This window comes from Papaver somniferum, chromosome 11 (assembly GCF_003573695.1).
Source record: "Papaver somniferum cultivar HN1 chromosome 11, ASM357369v1, whole genome shotgun sequence".
NCBI lineage: Eukaryota > Viridiplantae > Streptophyta > Magnoliopsida > Ranunculales > Papaveraceae > Papaver > Papaver somniferum.
Genome location: NC_039368.1, coordinates 25,560,367 through 25,580,026, shown reverse-complemented (window position 1 = coordinate 25,580,026; position 19,660 = coordinate 25,560,367). Strand labels below are relative to the sequence as shown.

The following is a 19,660-nucleotide window of genomic DNA, read 5'->3' as shown; positions in this document are numbered from 1 at the left end:
ACACCCTGTACACGTTGTTGTGTGTGTTTTGGCTATGCATGGAAGTGATTAAGGGACGTTCGACGACTTACTAGGCGTGGGAGAGCTGAATTGGAGTGTGCAGAACCAATTCTAACGTGTGACAAAGTTAATTTTGGAAATTTTCGTTATTATTGGCAGCCGAGAATATTTGGATTAAATGGAGAATATATGCAATCAATGGTCGGATTTTTGGCTCCAATTCACTATAAATACAAGTCAAAACAGTTTGGGAAAGGTTGTCGAGAGTTTTGGGAGCTAGGGAGATCCAGAGAAGACGAAATCAGAGTTTAACAAAACTCTGCTGCTGATGATGATGAACACCAAGAACACGAAGAACGGACTCGCGAGGGCAGTCGTTTATGAACAGTGTCTAAGACGCGCATCTGTGGGTCGCAGCGCAGTCTAAATATCAGCAGCACCTGTCTCTTATCGTTCTTTTTGTGACGCCTTCTGTTGGTCGTACATTCACTGTTTTACTCACTTTTATCATTTTAATCAACTTTTGAGCAACATACATGTATTTTGAGATTATGATTAATATGAGAAGCTAAATCCCAACACTGGGGCGATGGAGGAAGCCTTGTTTCACACTTGGGTAATTATATTTAATTCTTTCATGACTTTTGCATTAATTTTAATTGAAATTATGATTTAAATTAATTAGTTGTGATTTGATTTGATGGGTCATGCTTAGCTTAGATGATTTGATGTCCCATGCTTAACATTTACACCTAATATTTTGAGAATCTATCTTGGCAATAAATTAGAGTCGATATATTTAATATATTTTTCGAGCTATTATTGATAAAAGAATTATTATTTGAACCTTAAGAAATGAATTTGGCGGAATCCTAGTCCCAGTACCTCTCGCCCATTGTTAATATGTTTGTATATATTTTTGTTTTAAAAATCTATTCAAGTCCGAGAAACGAAAACCCTTACTTATCGCAATATTATTACTACAACAATTAGTTTTAAACAATTTATTGTTATTAGAGAACTGCTCGGTCGAACTCGGAAGCGTTTCTATCTCAAGCTTGTTGTCAAGTTTAGTTTCCAAAACTATAAGTCTTGATTTCTAGTCTACTTATAGCTAAGTCTCGAATTAGGATAGAAAGTGTAGTTGAGCATTAGAATTCACGGCGTTCATCGATTGAAGACGAAGAACTACTAAGGGGAGCTTGTGGAACTTCATCAACAAAAGGTATGTGGAGACTTGAACTCATATATCACTCAAAAGTCTATTTACTCTATCTCCTATTTGAGAAAAAAGTCGTATAGCTATATAGACTTCAATTATACACATTTGATATTTCGAGCTGAGTTTAACTCGCTTACATATTTCTCGAAATATGTGTTGGTAAGCTTTCGCTTTAACCAATTTCATCTTATATTCTTGACGAAATTCAAAAGATGATCATGTGAAAATCGCATGGTAACATCTTACATGATTTGCGTGAGAGAGTCATTTGATGTAGACTCGAAATGTTTCGTATTGATCATTTGATCACTTGAAAGTTGCTTTGAAGCTAATAGTTTGTGTGAGACAACTATTGTCGTCTTCCGAGAATGTTTCAATGGTTGAAATGAGAGTTTAGAACAAATGGATAAGCATAGTATGCATACTTGCATATATGTAATCCAAGTCTTGGAACCATGGTATGCATATCCGTATGCATACTGGTTGGTTTTGCGAAAGTCCGGGAACCTTGTACGCATACCGGTACGCGTACTGGCATGAGGTTCAGGTCCGGGAATTTCTGCTGAGTTTGGAAGGTATGCGTACCAGTTAGCATACTGGCGAACCCAAACTTAGTCCGCCCACTTAGGTACGCGTACCCGTTTGCATACCTAAGTGGATAATGTTCTAAAATCGGTTTCTTCATGAACTAATACATTAATATAATAAGGAATGCAATCTTTTGCAAACCGTGGCTATAATGTTCATGAATTGATTTATGTAAATCAAATCGATTTTGATTCAATTGTGTCTTGTATATTTCTATGAGAATATAAACAATTGAACAACTCTAGAACTATTTTCATTTGAGTCATTTGAACTAGTTATGGTTAAGATGAATAAGGTTGATATGAAAGTGTTCATATGGCTAACTTTGGTTAAATATTCTTGAGCAAACAAGGTGCACACGTTTAGGTATGGTTACTCATATCTAGATGAAGTCACTTTTCATTTGTGTGTAACAAGCTAAGTTCGATCTAACGGTTGAAAGATATTAGCTTGAGTCTAGTCAGGTTTTCATCTAACGGTGAATATTGAATGCTTTGTTACCAAAGTAACATTGATTGCAAACCCTGATTTGAAGACTATATAAAGGAGAACTCTAGCAACTGTGAAACCTAATCTCCGCACCTTCTGTGTGATATTAGTTGCGACTAGAGTCAATTATCCTTTAACCTTAGATTTTTCACGAAACCCTGTAGGTTAACGACTTAAAGACTTCATTGGGATTGTGAATCCATACCCAAATATTTTCTATGTAGTTGTGTGTTCTGATCTTGCTTTCTTCTATCGTGATTGAGTGCTATATTCTCTAAGATTTGCTCGAGATTTAATCTCCGATAGGCAAGATAAAAAGTAGTCAGAAACATCTTCGTCTCATCGTTTGTGATTCCACAATATCTTGTTTCGCTACCATAAGATTAAGATTATTGTGAGGTAATTGATATTTCTAGGCCGTTCTTCGAGAATATAAGTCTGGTTATATCAATTGGTTCCTGTTCACCTAGATTTATCAAAATACGGAACAAAACTCGTAGGTTTATCTGTGGGAGACAGATTTATCTATTCAATAGACTTTTCTGTGTGAGACAGATTGGTTTATCAAGTCTTCGACTTTGGGTCGTAGAAAATCTTAGTTGTGGGTGAGATCAGCTAAAGGAATCAAGTGCGTAGGGAGCAAAACTGTGTCTTGATTAGTGTGAGATCGGTTAAGGCTCAACTATATTCCAGTCCGAAGTTAACTTGGAGTAGGCTAGTGTCTGTAGCGGCTTAATACAGTGTGGTGTTCAAAGCTGGACTAGGTCCCAGGGTTTTTCTGCATTTGAGGTTTCCCCGTTAACAAAATGTATGGTGTCTGTGTTATTTGTTTTCCGCATTATATTTGTTTATATAATTAAAATATCACAAATTGTGTGCAAGTTCAATCAATTGAGAATCCAACCTTTGGTTGTTGATTATATTGGTTGACACTTGGATATTGATTTTTGATACCGTCCAAGCTATTTCTTATATTCAACCGGGCTCGCAAATTCCTATTTGTTTGATTGCGGATTTAATTGAGAAATCGAGGCACAAACTCTTGGATATATTTCCATTGATTGAGTCTGACTGTCTAGTTGATTCTCTTGGAATTATATTGGAGTTTGTCCATACAGATTGTTAAGCGAATAATTGGGTGTGGTTGTTAGACCCCGCTTTTTCAATTGTGTGAATTAATTTGTGGATCAATTGAAAATTTCCCACGCAATCTCGCTGTAATATTTCAAACATCATTAGAGAGAAATATTGAACAATCTGATACTTCTACTCAGGGTAGGTTGGTAAACCAGTTCGAAAAATACGGGAGGGTTGGCAAATCAGTTCGCAAACCGCAAGTTCAGTTGGGTACGGTTCACAAACCGTTGTGAACTGAATTTTGAAAGTTGTTACTATAGGAAAGCAGTTTACAAATCCGGTTCACGAACCGTGGTCAACTGAGTTCGGTAGTCTTATAGGGTTGGCGAACCCGGTTCACGAACCGTTGCACCCTGACTCGTGAACAAGCCTAATGGTTCAGGAACCGTTGTATCAATTGTCCCTGTTTAAGGTTTTAGTATATGCTCAAAGACTTATTTTTAAAATATGTTTAGCATTACTAGATGTGCTTATAACAACACCTCAATTACAAATAAGTGTTGAAAAAGAATAAGCATCGGAGATATCTGAATTCAAACTTCAATGTACGACAAACATTTAATAGGTACGATCACCTGCTTGATCCTCCACTTATAATTGTTGTAATATCTGTTATTTATTTCTGCCAAAATACCCGGCAAAAACAAATAAAGATAGTCAAGAGTAGAAGTACCACTGTTTTTTGAGATCTAGTTAAACTATCATTCACCAACTCCTTTTTAAACTCGCGAGTCACATCTAACTCAAAATAAAAGACAAACGTTCTGACATTCAACTTGAGCTGGGTAGAGTCAAGTCAGATCCTGAAAACGAGTCAGCGACAAACAAACACCCTATAAAACAAGCGTTGTGATAGGTTACTATATGGACATATGTTCCGGAGAGCTAGAGGTGGGCACTGGGCACTCTGGATCTGTTCTCAAAATGCATTGAAATCCTAAAATTATGCATATGGGCACTCTGGAATCTCAAAATGCATTGAAAATCCTAAATTATGCATATGACCAAGAGAAGAGACACCCAAGTCCGTCACACTTCTGGTTGAATTGCTTTGTTTGCTTGTAATCCAAGTGTCTTATACATGGTGTTATTATCAATTTTCTCAACTACAGCTGGTTTCTTCTTGTAAACAAAACAACTCTTCCACTACTACTTCTTCTTCTCCTCCAATAGCTCTGCCTATTGGAGAACAAGTAATATCAGACAGACTCTTGTGCACGACCGGGCGAGTAAAAAAGAAGGATCATACAACCAAACTACATATTCTGTTTTTCTTACTCAATACAGATAAGCATCAACCATCGGATCATTTTCACACAGGAATCAGGTGAAGTCGAGGATAACAGATTTCAGTTCTGATGAGGTATGTTTATTAGGATTATCCCCCATGATGTGGACAATGTCAGAAACTAGGTATTTTCCAGTTAGAAGTTTTTAATCCCCAAAATTAAATAAAAACACGGTTTATTAAGCTGGAGACAATCCCGACCATTCTTCCTTGTTAACACCTACATTTTCGCAATCTCCCTCTATCTCTGCTTCTGTCTTTTTGCAGGTAAAATAAAAAAAAATAATCAAGAAAGACAAATCTAGGGTTTCCAAAATTTTTTTTCTTTTGTTCTAAAATTTTCCCGCTCTCTCCCTCAAGCGAACATTCCTGCTAATTCCCCTCCTCTGATAACAAGGGAATGTAACAGGTTTGATCGTTTGAATTCATCTCAAAGTTTCAAGAGGTAATTTTGATTCTTCTCTGAAATTCTTGACTTCTCTTCTCTTTTTGGTTTTTGAAACCAACCAATTAACATTTCTTGAATTTTTTTTTTGTTTGCAGGTACGTAAATGTGATAAAGAGAAAAGAAACAAGGAAATCATATTGGTATGGTTCTGAACCTTTGGATTATATTTGCATTGTATAATTGGAGAGCGGGGAATAATTAAGGAGATAATTTTCTTCTATTAATGGGATTATTAGGCTAGTTTATTTTACAAATTGAATTGGTTTGTGGGTTAGAGAGAAAAGACAGAGAGTTTTATTGTTATTTGGGGAAGGAAATGGCGTCAGATTCATTGTCATTTCCTTTGAATGGTTGGGCTAAATGCTGCAGCTGCAGCTGCAGTTGCAATACTCAAATGTCAACTTGGAAACGTTCTGTCAAGAGGAAATATGAACAGATTGAAGGTATTACCCTAAATATTCCAGCTGATAGCTTAGATTACTTTGCTAGGGTTGAGATTCAAAATGAATGTGCAGCTTTACGAGAAACAGTTAGCAGCCAACAAAAAACTATTCAAGAATTGTATATTGAGTTGGATGAGGAGAGGAACGCATCATCATCCGCTGCAAATGAGGCTATGTCAATGATATTAAGGTTACAGAGAGAGAAGGCAGAGATTGATATGGAAGCAAGACAATTTAAGCGGTTTGCTGAAGAGAAAATGGCACATGACCAGCAAGAACTTGCCGAACTTGATGATTTGTTGTATAAGCAGGAAGAAGCCATCAAAGCTGTTACTTACGAGGTGCAAGTATATAAACACAGGATGTTGAGTTATGGTCTCACAGAAGCTGAAATTGAGGGTGAGAAGGGTGATTATACCCTGAATCAGGAGGAGCAGAATGAGGAACCAACTGAGGATCAGAATCAAAAGGTGGTTGAGAAGTCTAATTACAGTCAGAGTCATGATCAAGATACTGCTGAGAACTATGAAGCAGAATATGAATTCCCACCATACGACTACCCTCCTTTGAGATGCAGTCTGTATGATACCCAAAGTAATCATGGTAGTGACATTACTGATATAGAGAAATACCCTTTTGGTGAAACCCCTCGTAGTGTTCGAGAAATGCAGGATTTGGATTATAGGATGAATCAGTTGGAAAGGATCCCTAGTAGAAATCATATGGATGGGGAGTATCCACCCTCTAGAAACATGTTAGAGAAATCAATTCTTGGTCAGTCCCCTAGGCGATCTAGGCATGTTAGGAGGTATTCTGTTGATAGCTGTGGTTCGTTCCTTGGGTCAATTGAGGACTGCAAATTGGAAAAAGCTACCCCCAGTTTCAAGAAGATGCACAACTTCTCACAACCGGAGGAGTTTTCTAATTTAAGAAAGGTTGATAATGCTTCAGATTTTGGAGATGCAATGAGTGACAGGGTTTATACTGTTGATTCTGTACATCACGGTGCACGTTATAAAAGTTTTGGAGAGCCTAAGCCAGCTATTGGCATATGCGAAGATTATGTGACCACTCCAAGGGAGTCACTATACGGAGGTGATATGGGAGATTCGGATATCAAGAAGCTTTATATGAGGCTCCAAGCACTTGAGGCAGATAGAGAATCATTGAAGCAGGAAATTATTTCAATGAGGACTGACAAAGCACAGTTGATATTAGTGAGGGAAATAGCTCATAATCTGTGTAAAAAATTGCCAGAAAGAAGGTTGTCCATGAAGAAATCAAATATGACAGGAAAACTTAGCTTTGGGTCTGCAATGAAGGTACTTTCAGAAACCATCACTTACTGACTTTGCGTTCTTCACATTGTCCTTAACCTTTTGCATTAAATTTATTTATATTGTTATTTTAAGATGATGATTTGGTCCTTGTGTCTGTTTTCACAATCAGCCGAATTACTAATTCATCTCTTCATAAGTCATGAAAAATTTATTTCTTAAGCACAGTAGAGAAAACCTGTTTGCCAGCTTGTAGGAAGGTGTGGAAGTAACCTCTGATATTTAAATAGAAAGAAACTCATGCAAAGACCTGAAAACCTATCTTACTAGGAAAGCTTCATCAGTAAATTCTTGGTGTGTCAAATGCTTAAGATTAACAAATACAATGTGTTGAAGGCTTCAACTGGAAAGGGTAAGAATGCCTCTTATCCTTTAGAAGAATTCTTTGAACAAATGTTTTCGTATGTGTTAAAGTTACAAAATAATTATTAAAAGTGGTAAAAACTTCTTAATATAAAACCATCCGTAAGTCCCAGAACCATACTAAATTGATTTGCTCATATGTGGATTCAGAAATTTCTATCACTATGCTGTTTCGAACAAATGTAATTCCTGGTCCTCCTTCGTATTCTGTTACATCTTTCAATTTATAGCAGTAATTCCTCATTATTTTCCGCAAATGGCTTTCTCAATTAATTTTTTTCATCTGAGGATCTCCTTTTTTTTTTTTTCCTTTTTTTCCATCCAACATTACTATATCCTTTTATCTTTTACTAAATTGGTAAGTAAGTGTAACATAATCTCTGGTGTTAATAGCTAAATTGGTACCAAATAGCATTAAGATTACAGTTCTTCATATATATTTTTCTCAGAAGATTTATTTATTTCATGCTTCTTGCAACAGTGTGTCACATCCTTCATTTCCTGGAGAAAGAAAGCGCGGAGAAGCAAGTAAGTGTAACATAATCTCTGGTGTTTGTGTTTCCTAGAGTTTAAATTAATGATAAACAGCTTTCTTTTCTTGCTTACTTTACTGTAAAATGCTGCAATGCAACCACATTTTGGAGCAAAAGTCAAGACTTAGGTTGGAGCAAAAGATATGCCAGTTGGTTATGTATGCCCCTTTTCTGTCTGTCTTAGGAAGTAAAACAAACTCTAACAGGACTCATAACCATTTGAACCCGATCAATCTTAGACGCCTGAAGTTTGAATAAATGTATAAAGACTGCACTGCACTATGAATCATTGTTTAATAAAACATTTGATACAAATATTCAAATTAAAAGGTTGAAGCTTAATATATTAATCGTTTTTTTTTTTGGGGTTTAATACAAAGCTTCTTTCTGGATGTTATGACGTTAGAGGCCCAGAGTATACCCCAGATTTTCTGATTGTATCCTAGTTTCTTTTGAATCCCATAAGGTACCAATTTCTTGAGGTAAACAAATTGCACAATTACTTCCTCACAGTTTTTTTTTTTTTTTTTTTTGTGTGTGTGTCAGGTACATGTTTGGGAAATCAGCCAGCAACATTGGCTTACTGTATCTTCTAGAAAAGGAGTCCATGAAGCCGCGAAGATGTCTCAGGAAACTAAAACGTGACCTGTAACTTTGAAAGTCTGATACCCTTAAAGCCGATTGCTGAATTTTACTCACTATAATCTATCGAGATGATGAGGTCTCCATCATACTCGAATTGCAAATTCTTTCTGGATTTGAAGTTACTGCAATCCAGAAGTTGTATAGTTTGCGCAGAAGTACTGATCTCGGTACTTATCTGACGTGGTTTAACTTTGAAGAAGCCTGGTTTGTGTTTGGATGCATAAAATTTGAAAGCTGAAATGTTCGGACTTGCGGCATCTTCCTTTGTATGTTAATATAACAGTTCATCAATGTGGGAATCTTCTTCTTTCTGTATATATATTCTTTGGATTCTTTTATAACATTAGTAGTGGATATAGGATTGAGAGAGGTAATTCTTCTCCTTAGAATGGCAGCAATAACTAGCATTTACTCTATTTTCATAATGTTAAGTTCAAGTTTTACACTATCGTTATTTTGAAAAACTGATTAGTTTGGCACCATAACTGTTTGGGCAAAAACTAGCCACGTCAGTGGCTCGTCATCCGTCGCATCCTTTTTTCCGTATCACTGTATGAATAAAAATTATTAAGTCCTATCTGAATTTGTGCCCCGATTACAGAAAGATGGTGTTTGATAAGATCCTGTTTCCATTACCATCTTCAATATTCATGGCATCCATATGTTCAATCACCTTAGTTTCCTCGTTTATTGCTGGAATCTCTGAATCAAAAGGGAATAATTTGCCCTACTCAAAACTCGGAAATACAAATTCTGGTCAGAAATCCAAAAAAGAGAGCATTTTTCTTTCTAACAGAATTGGAATGCTAATTGTGTACACGCCTGCTCTCTTAGCAAGTGCAATTTCTTTCTGGGTTTACCCTAATCATGATTTCAGATTCTTGTTGGTGACTTCTGCTCTTGCTCTTCATTTCTTCAAGAGGGATTTCGAGGTATACTTTGCCACCTCATTTTTTCATAGTGCCCTTTCCTGTCTGATATTTGGTACTTTTCAAGACACAGATTTAGGTTTCAATTTGCTGTACTATTTTATTTTTATTTTTGATCGAGAATTTGCGGTACTATTAATTAGGTGTTGTTTGTACACAAGTACAGTGGAATGATGATGCTTGACTCTGCGATCACGATCTCTCTAGGTTTTTTCATGTCAACAGTAAGCATGATTTACAACCAACACCTAATGCAAGGTATCCCAGACCCAAAAATCGATCTAAAACCTATTGAAATCGTCGTTTATTTGGGGAGTATCATTGGAAATTTCTACCACCGTTATCTCCTTTCAAAACTAAGGCAGGATAATGATAAAAAATACAAAATTCCAAAGGGTGGTCTCTTTGGATGCGTAATTTGCCCACATTATATGTTTGAAATTCTAGTTTTTGTGGGGATTTCATTGATGTCTCGGACAATTTACCAATTTTGTTTCACCCTTGGAACCATATGTTACTTGACAGGAAGGAGTATTGCTACTAGAAAATGGTACCTTTCTAAATTTCCAAACTTTCCTAGGCATATCAAGGCCCTTGTACCTTTTGTTTTTTAGATGTAAACTTGATTTTGTGCTTACAATTCTGATGAATTAACCTGATGCTTTATTATATATTGGTGAAGTATGATTCCACTATTTCAACATTGATTGATTGAACCCTCCAAGGTCTTGAGGGGCAGTCAAGGTTCTTTTTTTAACATACATACATCTTTGCAGTTTCCCTATTACTAGAACATGACCTTCCAAAATGGCTGCTGAGACTCATAGAAGTAAACTTGAGTTCCCAATTGGAACACTAAAGCCTCTGCAGCCATAAGATTAGAATGACAAGAGTAGATAGTTTAAATTTGCTCCCCCAGATTGACACCATGATGACCCCTTGCAAATGTAATTGCACTCGAGGCAGAACGTACAACTTCGTTCAGCAGTACCACCAACACTATTACAGTTTGGTAATTCACAACTAGCGACGTGTAGTTGCATTCGCGATGGAGCAATGACTACACAAAAATAAGAAAGGAAGGAAATCTAGACATTTAATATGGAATAGTCTTTGTCGATCAATCTCGATACAGGCAAAGAGATTTACATGGATGCAGCTGATACGAAAATTATTACCAGGTGCGACTAATGTCATCAAAACATTTCTAAAATACGCGCCTAAATGAAACAGTCGTTCAACCTATACCGTGAGAAATTCCTAGAATGATCCCGTGAAAATTTTATAGAGAATCGGAGACGCAACTTTGTCCAGACTCAGAATACGATGAACCGCATGGTCCCAGAAGATTTCTCACCATCACTCTCGAAATTATTTTGTAAATCAAAACAAGAAAATGTCCTTTCAAATACCAACTCATATAAAATTTTGGATGGTTCCTATGACTCTGCCGTGGGTCCGTCCTTATACGGTAAAGTCGACCCAACCTATTTGTCTATAGCTAGTAGCACAGCTACTGATGATCACGTAAGATTTTTACAGGGTAGGTTTCCAGTTAAAAAATTCTTATTTCACCATGTTTGGTAAATTTCACTAGCTGTCTATTTTTAGAACAAAAATTCCTTACGATCACTTCACAAATTCATGTGCTACTTGGCAGAAACTACTTCCACTTTCTGCAGTATTACTGCGCACCACCCTTTAGATTATAACCTCCTTATCTCCCCTCTCTCCCTCTCTATCTCTCTCTCCCTTTCATATACTAATCATCCCCCCATGATTAATTCTTTGTATCCCTCCGCTTCCTGTGATCTCTCTCTGCTCAGGCTCACTGAGTTTTGTGATCTTTCTTCCTCATCTCTTCAGTTTTCTTTGGATATCCAGTTCCAATCATGCCTTCACTTCATGGATTCCGAGACTCCCTCACAAGGTGGACTGGAATTTCAAGAAGAAACCCGAGAGACGCAACGCAACAACAAGACCAGCATCAGCAAACATCAGAACACAGGACAGAAGAAAGAGAATCACAAGATTACTCAAACTCATCATCATCCTCATCATTTTCAACAATAGCTGATTACACAAACCCAATCACAAATTCTATCGAGTGTTACGCGTGTACACAAGTAGGTGTACCGGTTTTTCATTCAACAAGTTGCGATAGTTTCCATCCGCCTGAATGGGAAGCATCAGCCGGTTCTTCATTAGTCCCAATCCAAAGTAATCAAAAACCATCATGGAGATCATCGTTCAATAAGAACCGTCCAATATCATCATCATATTACCGGTCACTAAAAGGTCCATTTGGTACGGTGTTAGACCCGCGTACCAAACGTGTGAAAAAATGGAACAGAGCATTTTTACTGGCACGAGCCATGGCATTAGCTATAGATCCATTGTTTTTCTATGCACTCTCCATAGGTAGAAATGGAGCTCCTTGTTTATACATGGATGGTGGTTTAGCTGCAATTGTCACCCTCCTGCGCACCTGTGTTGATGCGATACATCTATGCCATCTATGGCTGCAATTTCGACTGGCGTACGTGTCGAGAGAATCGTTGGTCGTTGGTTGCGGTAAACTCGTGTGGGATGCGCGTGCTATTGCTACGCATTATGTGAGATCACTGCAAGGTTTCTGGTTTGATATCTTTGTCATCTTACCAGTCCCTCAGGTTAGTTACATACCAATACAATAGTTTCTTACTTTTTTCTGATGTTTCTGTTAGTAGTTGTTTAACAAATATAGTCCTTGTTATAAGCAATCATCCTTTTTTCATCTATGCCTTTTGATTTTTCTGATCATAATCTTTCATTAATGAATTCTCAATCAAAAGAATTTGTTTGGTTGATTGATCATATTCTTGTGGGCTCTATCAGTTCATGCATTTATATTTTTGTTATTTATGATAAGGTTTTTCTTCTTCTTGTGCATATCTTGAGGTCCACATATAAATTTATGCTCACTGTATCTTGGATAGGTACTGAAATCTTGCATTATTGTCAATTGAGAAGGTCTCCCATTTTTCATTCTCACTAGTATGAGTATCTCAGCAGGACTATTTTCTTGTTTAAACTTAGTTTGAACCCTGAACTTTGAGTATGTGTTTGTGCATAATTGTATGGATCTTGTGTTTGTGCATAGTTTTGTTTAATTGTCTGATATGGTATTATCTAAACTTATTTTCTAAGTAAAATATCTGGTCATCTATACCCTACGTGCAAGAAGAAGTTGAAAATAGATGAAGAAACTGCTAACCATATAAGGAAATTTGATGTGTAAAGATAGAGTGAAATGATAAAATAAAGATATATTTGGGTGCACATCAATTGCACGCATCCGAGATGTAGCTTCCAAGTTCCAAACCAACACCTGAAATCTTCGAGATAGATTAACCTCTTGGGTGAGTGTTCTAATCTGATATGTCGTGGAGTTCGAGTCTACATCCACAAGCAATTAGCGTAAACACCTTTTCCCCCCGGTTTGATTTTGACTGATCATCTGAAGGTTGATGGAAACTAAAATCGTCCCGATTACAAAATTATCATTCATTATTGTTGAACGAATACTCATAAGTAACATCATAGATGTCTTTCAGTAAAATGGTAGAGCGACTATTAAGCTAACGTGTACGATCTAGTCTCAAATTCTTAAGATCATATCCAAAATGAGATCAAATTTTAGAGCCATTATTTAGCTAAAAACATTGTTCTGCTAGTAATAATGAATGTCGACTACAAACCGGTCCTCACATGGGTACCAAGCTCACATGGGTCTCTACTGACCATAATAACCAACAGGAAATTTCAGCCATCATGTGCCGTGCTTGTTTCGTGACCACATAATCACTTGGCCTGTGGGTCCAATACAACAACAACACAAAAAAATAGATCAAATTCGTATTGATATCAGTGAAAATTTATTATATGCGTTTAATTGTTTTTTTTTTTTTTTTTTATAAACTCATTTAATTGATTAATGGACGGAAATCTCCTTTAGAAAAATAAGTAATATTAGTATAAATTACTCCATCCGTTTCTGGAAAAGAAATACTTTCATCTTTTTATTTTAGCCTAAAAATAGACCAAATTAAAAAGATAAAGTACCTCTATTCCACAAACCGAGATAACAGAATTTACTTAAGCCTATCATTTTTCTAAGTATTTATTATAACCTTTAACATTTTATCATTTATCACTTTTCGCATGACCAAGTACGATTTTGAATGAGACTAAAAGCCAAAATTGTTTGATGTTCTAATTTGTTTGTTTGATCGTGGTTATTGCAGACAGTTTTTTGGCTGGTGGTGCCAAAATTGATAAGGGAGGAAAAGATTAAGTTGATAATGACAATATTGTTGCTGATATTCTTGTTCCAATTCCTTCCCAAAGTCTATCACAGTATTTGCTTAATGAGAAGAATGCAAAAAGTAACTGGTTATGTTTTTGGGACAATTTGGTGGGGTTTTGCCCTTAACCTGATTGCTTACTTCATTGCCTCTCATGTAAGCTTTCGAGTTTTACGAAAATTCAAATATTTATGTGGACTGTATGATGAGATCGACCTTATTGAAGAACTTTGGTAAAAACATGCAGTTAATTTGACTACTCACATATAGCCATTTGTTGGTTGTGTTTTTGTGTAAAATGTTCAGGTAGCAGGGGGTTGTTGGTACGTGCTTGCGATTCAGCGTGTAGCATCGTGCCTTAAGCAACAATGTGAGAGAAGTGCAAATTGTAATCTCCAGCTAGCTTGTGCAGACGAAGTCTGCTACCGTCTTCCATTATCCGATATGATTAGTAATTCATGTGGGAATAATACGATCACACGTAAATTCCCAAGCATTCCTGTTTGCTTAAATGGAAATAATGGTCCATTCCGCTATGGCATTTACAAACAGGCTCTCCCTGTTGTTTCAAGCAATTCCCTCTCTGTCAAAATCCTATATCCAATATTTTGGGGCCTAATGACTCTCAGGTAACAATTTTTTTAAGCTAATTACAGATATAAAACATTGTGTTCTTCTTACAGACGGATTTGTCTGAAAGACTGAAACCTTGGTTAACTTTGAAATTTTAGCACTTTTGGCAACGACCTTGAACCAACAAGCCACTGGTTAGAAGTGATATTCAGCATTATCATCACACTAAGTGGGTTACTACTCTTTACTCTATTGATTGGTAATATTCAGGTGATTCTCATAAACTTGATTTTCTTCTAAACGTCATTTTCTATTCAAGTTTGATAGAAATAATGGTTTGATCGAGTTATGCATACTAGTATTGTACCGGTTATTGATAAAGCTTTTGATATGCAACATTTCGTTTAGGTATTTTTGCATGCAGTCATGGCAAGGAAACGGAAAATGCAATTAAGATGTAGAGACATGGAGTGGTGGATGAAAAGGAGGCAACTACCGTCACGTCTGAGACAAAGAGTGCGCCATTTTGAGCGCCAGAGATGGGCAGCTATGGGAGGAGAGGATGAGATGGAATTGATTAAGGACTTACCTGAAGGACTTCGACGAGATATCAAACGTCATCTCTGCTTAGATCTAATAAAAAAGGTTAGTCTACTTACTTCCATTTTGCTTTGTCTTTTCAAGGTCGGATATGCCGTTTAGATGGCATAGTGTGGGTACTTACTAACTTATAATACTGTCCGAGCATATTTAATTAGGTACCTTTATTCCACAACCTCGATGATTTAATCTTGGATAATTTGTGCGACCGAGTTAAGCCCCTTGTATTCACCAGGGATGAAAAGGTAAGCAGAACAACATCCTGTACACTTGCTTATCAGTGTTGCCTAACACAACCATATATACTGTAGTTCGATTTCATATAGTTCCTTTCATTATTTTAATTCATATGTTAAACAGATAATCAGAGAAGGAGATCCAGTACCACGAATGATTTTCATAATGCGAGGTCGATTAGAGAGTAACCAAAAGCTCAGTAAGGGAACAGTAGCAACATGCACGTTAGGACCCGGAAACTTTATTGGAGACGAACTTTTATCATGGTGTCTCCGTCGCCCTTTTATAGACCGTCTTCCAGCTTCATCGGCTACATTTGTTTGTGTGGAAGCAACAGAAGCATTTGGCCTTGATGCGAATCACCTTCGTTACATAACAGATCATTTCCGATACAAATTTGCTAATGAGAGGCTCAAAAGAACAGCTAGGTATTACTCTTCAAATTGGAGAACATGGGGTGCAGTAAACATACAATTTGCTTGGAACCGTTATAGATTGAGGACTAGAGGTCCTGCAATTCAAGCAACTGAAAATGGTGATACTAGTGAGCGTAAACTTCGGCAATATGCTGCTATGTTCTTGTCTCTTAGACCACATGATCATCTCGAATGAGGAAGCTTTTAAGTAGGACAAGCTTCATGGTTTCAGCAGGCAACAACCAACATGGAATTAAGAAACTGCTGTTGTCTTTTATTCAGCAGTGTCTTTCAAAATGACATTTGTATTCTTTTGTTGCCATCAAAATCCCTGGAATTACTATGCACGAGGTCTTTTGTACCGCTCTCTAGAAGGGACGTGAATCCTTACATTCCACAGTTTTTCTTCTTCTTTTTTTTTGTTGCTTTTCTTGTTTTCGAAAATAAATCATATCGTTGCAAAACCAAGGAGTACAAGCAAAAGAAAGTAAACTTGGGACCTGGTGCATCCGGCAAAAAGCTGACTGAAAGCTAAATTCCGATTGGGATCGCTAAAAGCCTCTGCAAGACTGGAGTACATAAGATAGTCCTGCTCCTACAATTGCAATTGAGCGGAAGCTGCTCTGTTGTTATCCATGGCTTGAGGAAGTGCAAAGTGTCCAATTCGGAAAGAGACTAATCAAAAGAGGTAAATGTCTTTTCGCATCATTCTAAATCCCTCGGATTAAGCCTATCCACGAGGTCTATTGTACCACTTCCCAGAAGAAACATGAATCTTTATAGCACTTCCTACAGGCCACACAGCCTTCTTCTTTTCTTCATTTTCATGGAACCCACAGCCTTTCTTTGGTACCATAAGATGTAGACACCAGAGTACACGCAGACATCTTATCCTTCAAAATTTAATGAAGGCAACAACACTCCACATGTCTTGCATATGTCACATACGTGGCTTTTTCGGGTTCCAGTAATGTCGAGAGATATTTGGATTGTGATACGATACTTACCTAAATATACCCCGTGTGTCTCAAATTTTTTTTTAGATGTTTAGTTAAATCAGATCTAATCCGTGATACCAAAAATTTCTTAAGACTGCAATTACAAGCAATATATATTCATAATCCCCTCACCCCCATTTTGATCTCCAGGAAACGAGAAAGATGAGTATGGTGATATCTTTGTTTGATAAGTTTCTGTTTCCACCACCACCATCAATGTTCATAACAACCATGTCTGTAATCAGTTTAGTATCCCTAGCAAACTCTGGGTTGTCGGAGTTAAGAGGAAAACATCTTGGATACTCAAAATTCTGGAATGCTGATAGTCAGAATAAACCTGTAAAGAAAGAAAGCACTAAGCTCTCTAGTAGAACAGGAATGCTTCTTCTCTATACACCTGCTTTTCTGGCCGGTGCTATCTCTTTCTGGCTATGCCCTAATCATGATTTCAGATTCTTGTTGGTCAATTCCGCTGTTACCTTCCATTTCTTTAAAAGGGTTTTTGAGGTAAGCTTCTTAATTTCTCTCTTTTTTTCACTATTGAACCCTAAATCTATATGGCTCAATGCGGCAGTTATGAATGATATGCTTCAATTTTTTGTTTTTGTTTTGATAGGTTTTGTTTGTTCACAAATACAGTGGAGGGATGGTGCTTGACTCGGCAATTGTGATCTCTCTGAGTTACACTCTATCAGCAGTAAGCATGATTTACAACCAGCACTTGATGCAAGGTATTCCAGACCCTCAAATTGATCTAAAACTTGTGGGAGGTGCGGTGTTTTTGGTGGGGATTGTTGGAAACTTTTACCACCATTGCATTCTTTCAAATCTAAGGGGAAAGAGTGATAAAGGGTATAAGATTCCTACAGGGGGTCTCTTTGGACTTGTGATTTGCCCTCACTATCTGTTTGAAATTCTAATATTTGTGGGGATTTCATTGATGTCTCAGACATTGTACCCAATCGCTTTCACCGCTGGAACCGCATGTTATTTGACAGGAAGGAGTTATGCTACTAGGAAATGGTACCTTTCTAAGTTTGAAAACTTTCCTAAGCATATCAAGGCTCTTGTACCTTTTGTTTTTTAGATGCAAAACTCTGAGGTGTTATATGTAGCGAATGACAGTGATAAGCTTAGCTCTACTAAGTTCTTCTGGTGATATATTGAAATGTCTCTTTGGTAAGTTCATGTCTTCTCTTCCTTCACTGTTCAAGTTCCAAGTTATGATTCTACGTTTCCAGACTAGCCACACAAAACATCGAAACAGTGAGCTCAAGTTGCGCTTGCTTTGGATGCGGAAAGCCTCTTCGATTTTAAACTGGTGGGTCATTACAAATCTGCAAACGAGAACAAATTTCTTCAACTTTATTGTCCTTGATGTTCTTCTAGAAACCGAAAGGCAAGCTTGTACCCTTCATCGTCTGAACGATGTTGAGCCAGTAGTAATTTAACAAACTTGTGAACCTGGACAAAAGAGCCTTACCAATCGTCCAGCCAATACGCAGGCAGGCAGCTGAATTTCTGAAAAACACTTCAAAGTTTTTGTCTAACACTAACGAAATATATGTTCCGCATTTTTCTACCATTATTATACCACAATCAAACCCTTATAGGATGAAATCAATTCCATTTAATCTTCTCCCAAACTGTATCCGCGCAGCTAACAAGCAAACACTTTAACTTATTGAACAGGATATGGTTATGGGGTCTCTCCAAAGTTTCAATTATAGGTTCTCTAACCTTGGTAGCAACATCTTGCAGCGAGAAACATTCCCAACTGTTCTCACTATCCTTAACTTGATTCCTCAAGAGGAGGTGCAACAAGAGAGATAAGAACATTCTAGTCCTCTTGTTGCTCCTCCTCCTGACGAACCAAGTTATGGATTGTGCGGACAGTTGGGATTGTTTCTCGTTGTAAGATATTGCTACGAAAGCTAGTGAATCGATCATTTAGACTTCGGAGAAACTCCACAGCTATATCCGAATCAAAGTTCAAGTGTTTGCTTGTTGGCTTTCACAGATGCAATATGAGAGAGGATGAATTACTACAAAAGCTAGTGAATCAAGTGTTTGCTTGTTGGCTTCACAGATGCAATATGAGAGAGGATGAATTACTACAAAAGCTAGTGAATCGATCATTTAGACTTTGGAGAAACTCCACAGCTATATCCGGATTCACAGATGCAATATGAGAGGATTAATTAATGGAATGAATTTTATCCCATAAGGCTAAGTCCTATGGGCTAGATTGAGCTGCTAGATTAGCCAAAAAATGTTATAGTTCAAAAAAAAAAAGTGTTGTATTTAACACTAGTTCTCTCTCCTACCATTTGCTCGCGGTTGAACTAGCAGCGAGATAGTAGTGATGAATGGTTCAGCCGCTGAACGGTTCAGCGCAAATTGATTTATTTTTTGATCTGACGGCTGAGATTGGTTGCGCTGAACCAAACAGCGCTGGGCGGTAGTCCTAGCTGACGTGGACTGCTAATCTAGCTACTAGATTAGCACTCCCATAGAACTTAGAGCTTCTCCAATGGTGAATGTGAATATTTCATATGTGGCATCACTTCTAAGACATCCTTTGAACATAAAATCTTAAATATTAGGAAAAATAAAGTTTTATCTCCAACCCATAAAGTTTTCTATTATTTGTTTACTTATTTGTAGGCATATAATTGGGTAAAATTTTTTCCATTTTTATTTTCAATGTCTTTTATTAATAAAAGTGTGATTAGGATGGGAAGACATCCTCTAAGTGAATGTCTAAAACTAGAGGTTTCACCTAGAGGATGTCTAACTTTATTTTTGCCACTTCATCTTCACATCAATGGGTTGGAGATGTTTTTCTATAAATATTGTTATGGATCCTACGTGGATTAGGACTTTTTCCTTCACACACATTCCATTGGAGAGACTCTTAGGAGGTAGTCCTAGCTTACGTGGACTGTTAATCTAGCTGCTAGATTAACACACCATAGGACTTAGCCTAAGGATCAGATGATGGTAACAATGATTGATCAGTTTGTCTCAGAGAAGCAATGGATTGCTTAAGTTGAAAAAGTTTGGGA

The 19,660-nt window shown here is 37.1% G+C and overlaps 4 protein-coding genes across 4 annotated transcripts; all 4 read left to right on the top strand.

The window, feature by feature from the left end:
- Nucleotides 1–4,558: 4,558 nt before the first annotated feature.
- LOC113321111 (myosin-binding protein 7-like) lies at nt 4,559–8,957 on the top strand. Its single transcript, XM_026568995.1, has 4 exons — nt 4,559–5,169; nt 5,268–6,937; nt 7,797–7,843; nt 8,395–8,957. The coding sequence occupies exons 2-4, from the start codon at nt 5,489–5,491 to the stop codon at nt 8,498–8,500; spliced, it is 1,602 nt and encodes a 533-aa protein (XP_026424780.1). The 5' UTR covers nt 4,559–5,169; nt 5,268–5,488; the 3' UTR covers nt 8,501–8,957.
- A 102-nt stretch (nt 8,958–9,059) lies between these two features.
- LOC113321114 (steroid 5-alpha-reductase DET2-like) lies at nt 9,060–10,125 on the top strand. The gene is made up of 2 exons (XM_026568997.1): nt 9,060–9,425; nt 9,566–10,125. The coding sequence occupies exons 1-2, from the start codon at nt 9,099–9,101 to the stop codon at nt 10,034–10,036; spliced, it is 798 nt and encodes a 265-aa protein (XP_026424782.1). The 5' UTR covers nt 9,060–9,098; the 3' UTR covers nt 10,037–10,125.
- A 939-nt stretch (nt 10,126–11,064) lies between these two features.
- Nucleotides 11,065–16,007, top strand: LOC113321110 (cyclic nucleotide-gated ion channel 2-like). Its single transcript, XM_026568994.1, has 7 exons — nt 11,065–12,094; nt 13,709–13,924; nt 14,075–14,397; nt 14,500–14,611; nt 14,750–14,986; nt 15,100–15,186; nt 15,302–16,007. The coding sequence occupies exons 1-7, from the start codon at nt 11,315–11,317 to the stop codon at nt 15,788–15,790; spliced, it is 2,244 nt and encodes a 747-aa protein (XP_026424779.1). The 5' UTR covers nt 11,065–11,314; the 3' UTR covers nt 15,791–16,007.
- Nucleotides 16,008–16,596: 589 nt separating this feature from the next.
- On the top strand, nt 16,597–17,780 carry LOC113321112 (steroid 5-alpha-reductase DET2-like). The gene is made up of 2 exons (XM_026568996.1): nt 16,597–17,099; nt 17,209–17,780. The coding sequence occupies exons 1-2, from the start codon at nt 16,755–16,757 to the stop codon at nt 17,677–17,679; spliced, it is 816 nt and encodes a 271-aa protein (XP_026424781.1). The 5' UTR covers nt 16,597–16,754; the 3' UTR covers nt 17,680–17,780.
- The last annotated feature ends 1,880 nt before the right edge of the window (nt 17,781–19,660 follow it).

Excerpts from the sequence above, each read along its gene's own strand:
- LOC113321111 (XM_026568995.1), top strand. The coding sequence starts at position 5,489 with ATGGCGTCAGATTCATTGTCATTTCCTTTGAATGGTTGGGCTAAATGC. Across the intron at positions 6,938-7,796 it reads GCTTTGGGTCTGCAATGAAG|TGTGTCACATCCTTCATTTC; the intron begins GTACTTTCAGAA and ends TTCTTGCAACAG. Across the intron at positions 7,844-8,394 it reads AAGAAAGCGCGGAGAAGCAA|GTACATGTTTGGGAAATCAG; the intron begins GTAAGTGTAACA and ends TGTGTGTGTCAG.
- LOC113321114 (XM_026568997.1), top strand. The coding sequence starts at position 9,099 with ATGGTGTTTGATAAGATCCTGTTTCCATTACCATCTTCAATATTCATG. Across the intron at positions 9,426-9,565 it reads TCTTCAAGAGGGATTTCGAG|GTGTTGTTTGTACACAAGTA; the intron begins GTATACTTTGCC and ends ACTATTAATTAG.
- LOC113321110 (XM_026568994.1), top strand. The coding sequence starts at position 11,315 with ATGCCTTCACTTCATGGATTCCGAGACTCCCTCACAAGGTGGACTGGA. Across the intron at positions 13,925-14,074 it reads CTTACTTCATTGCCTCTCAT|GTAGCAGGGGGTTGTTGGTA; the intron begins GTAAGCTTTCGA and ends TAAAATGTTCAG. Across the intron at positions 15,187-15,301 it reads TATTCACCAGGGATGAAAAG|ATAATCAGAGAAGGAGATCC; the intron begins GTAAGCAGAACA and ends TATGTTAAACAG.
- LOC113321112 (XM_026568996.1), top strand. The coding sequence starts at position 16,755 with ATGAGTATGGTGATATCTTTGTTTGATAAGTTTCTGTTTCCACCACCA. Across the intron at positions 17,100-17,208 it reads TCTTTAAAAGGGTTTTTGAG|GTTTTGTTTGTTCACAAATA; the intron begins GTAAGCTTCTTA and ends TTGTTTTGATAG.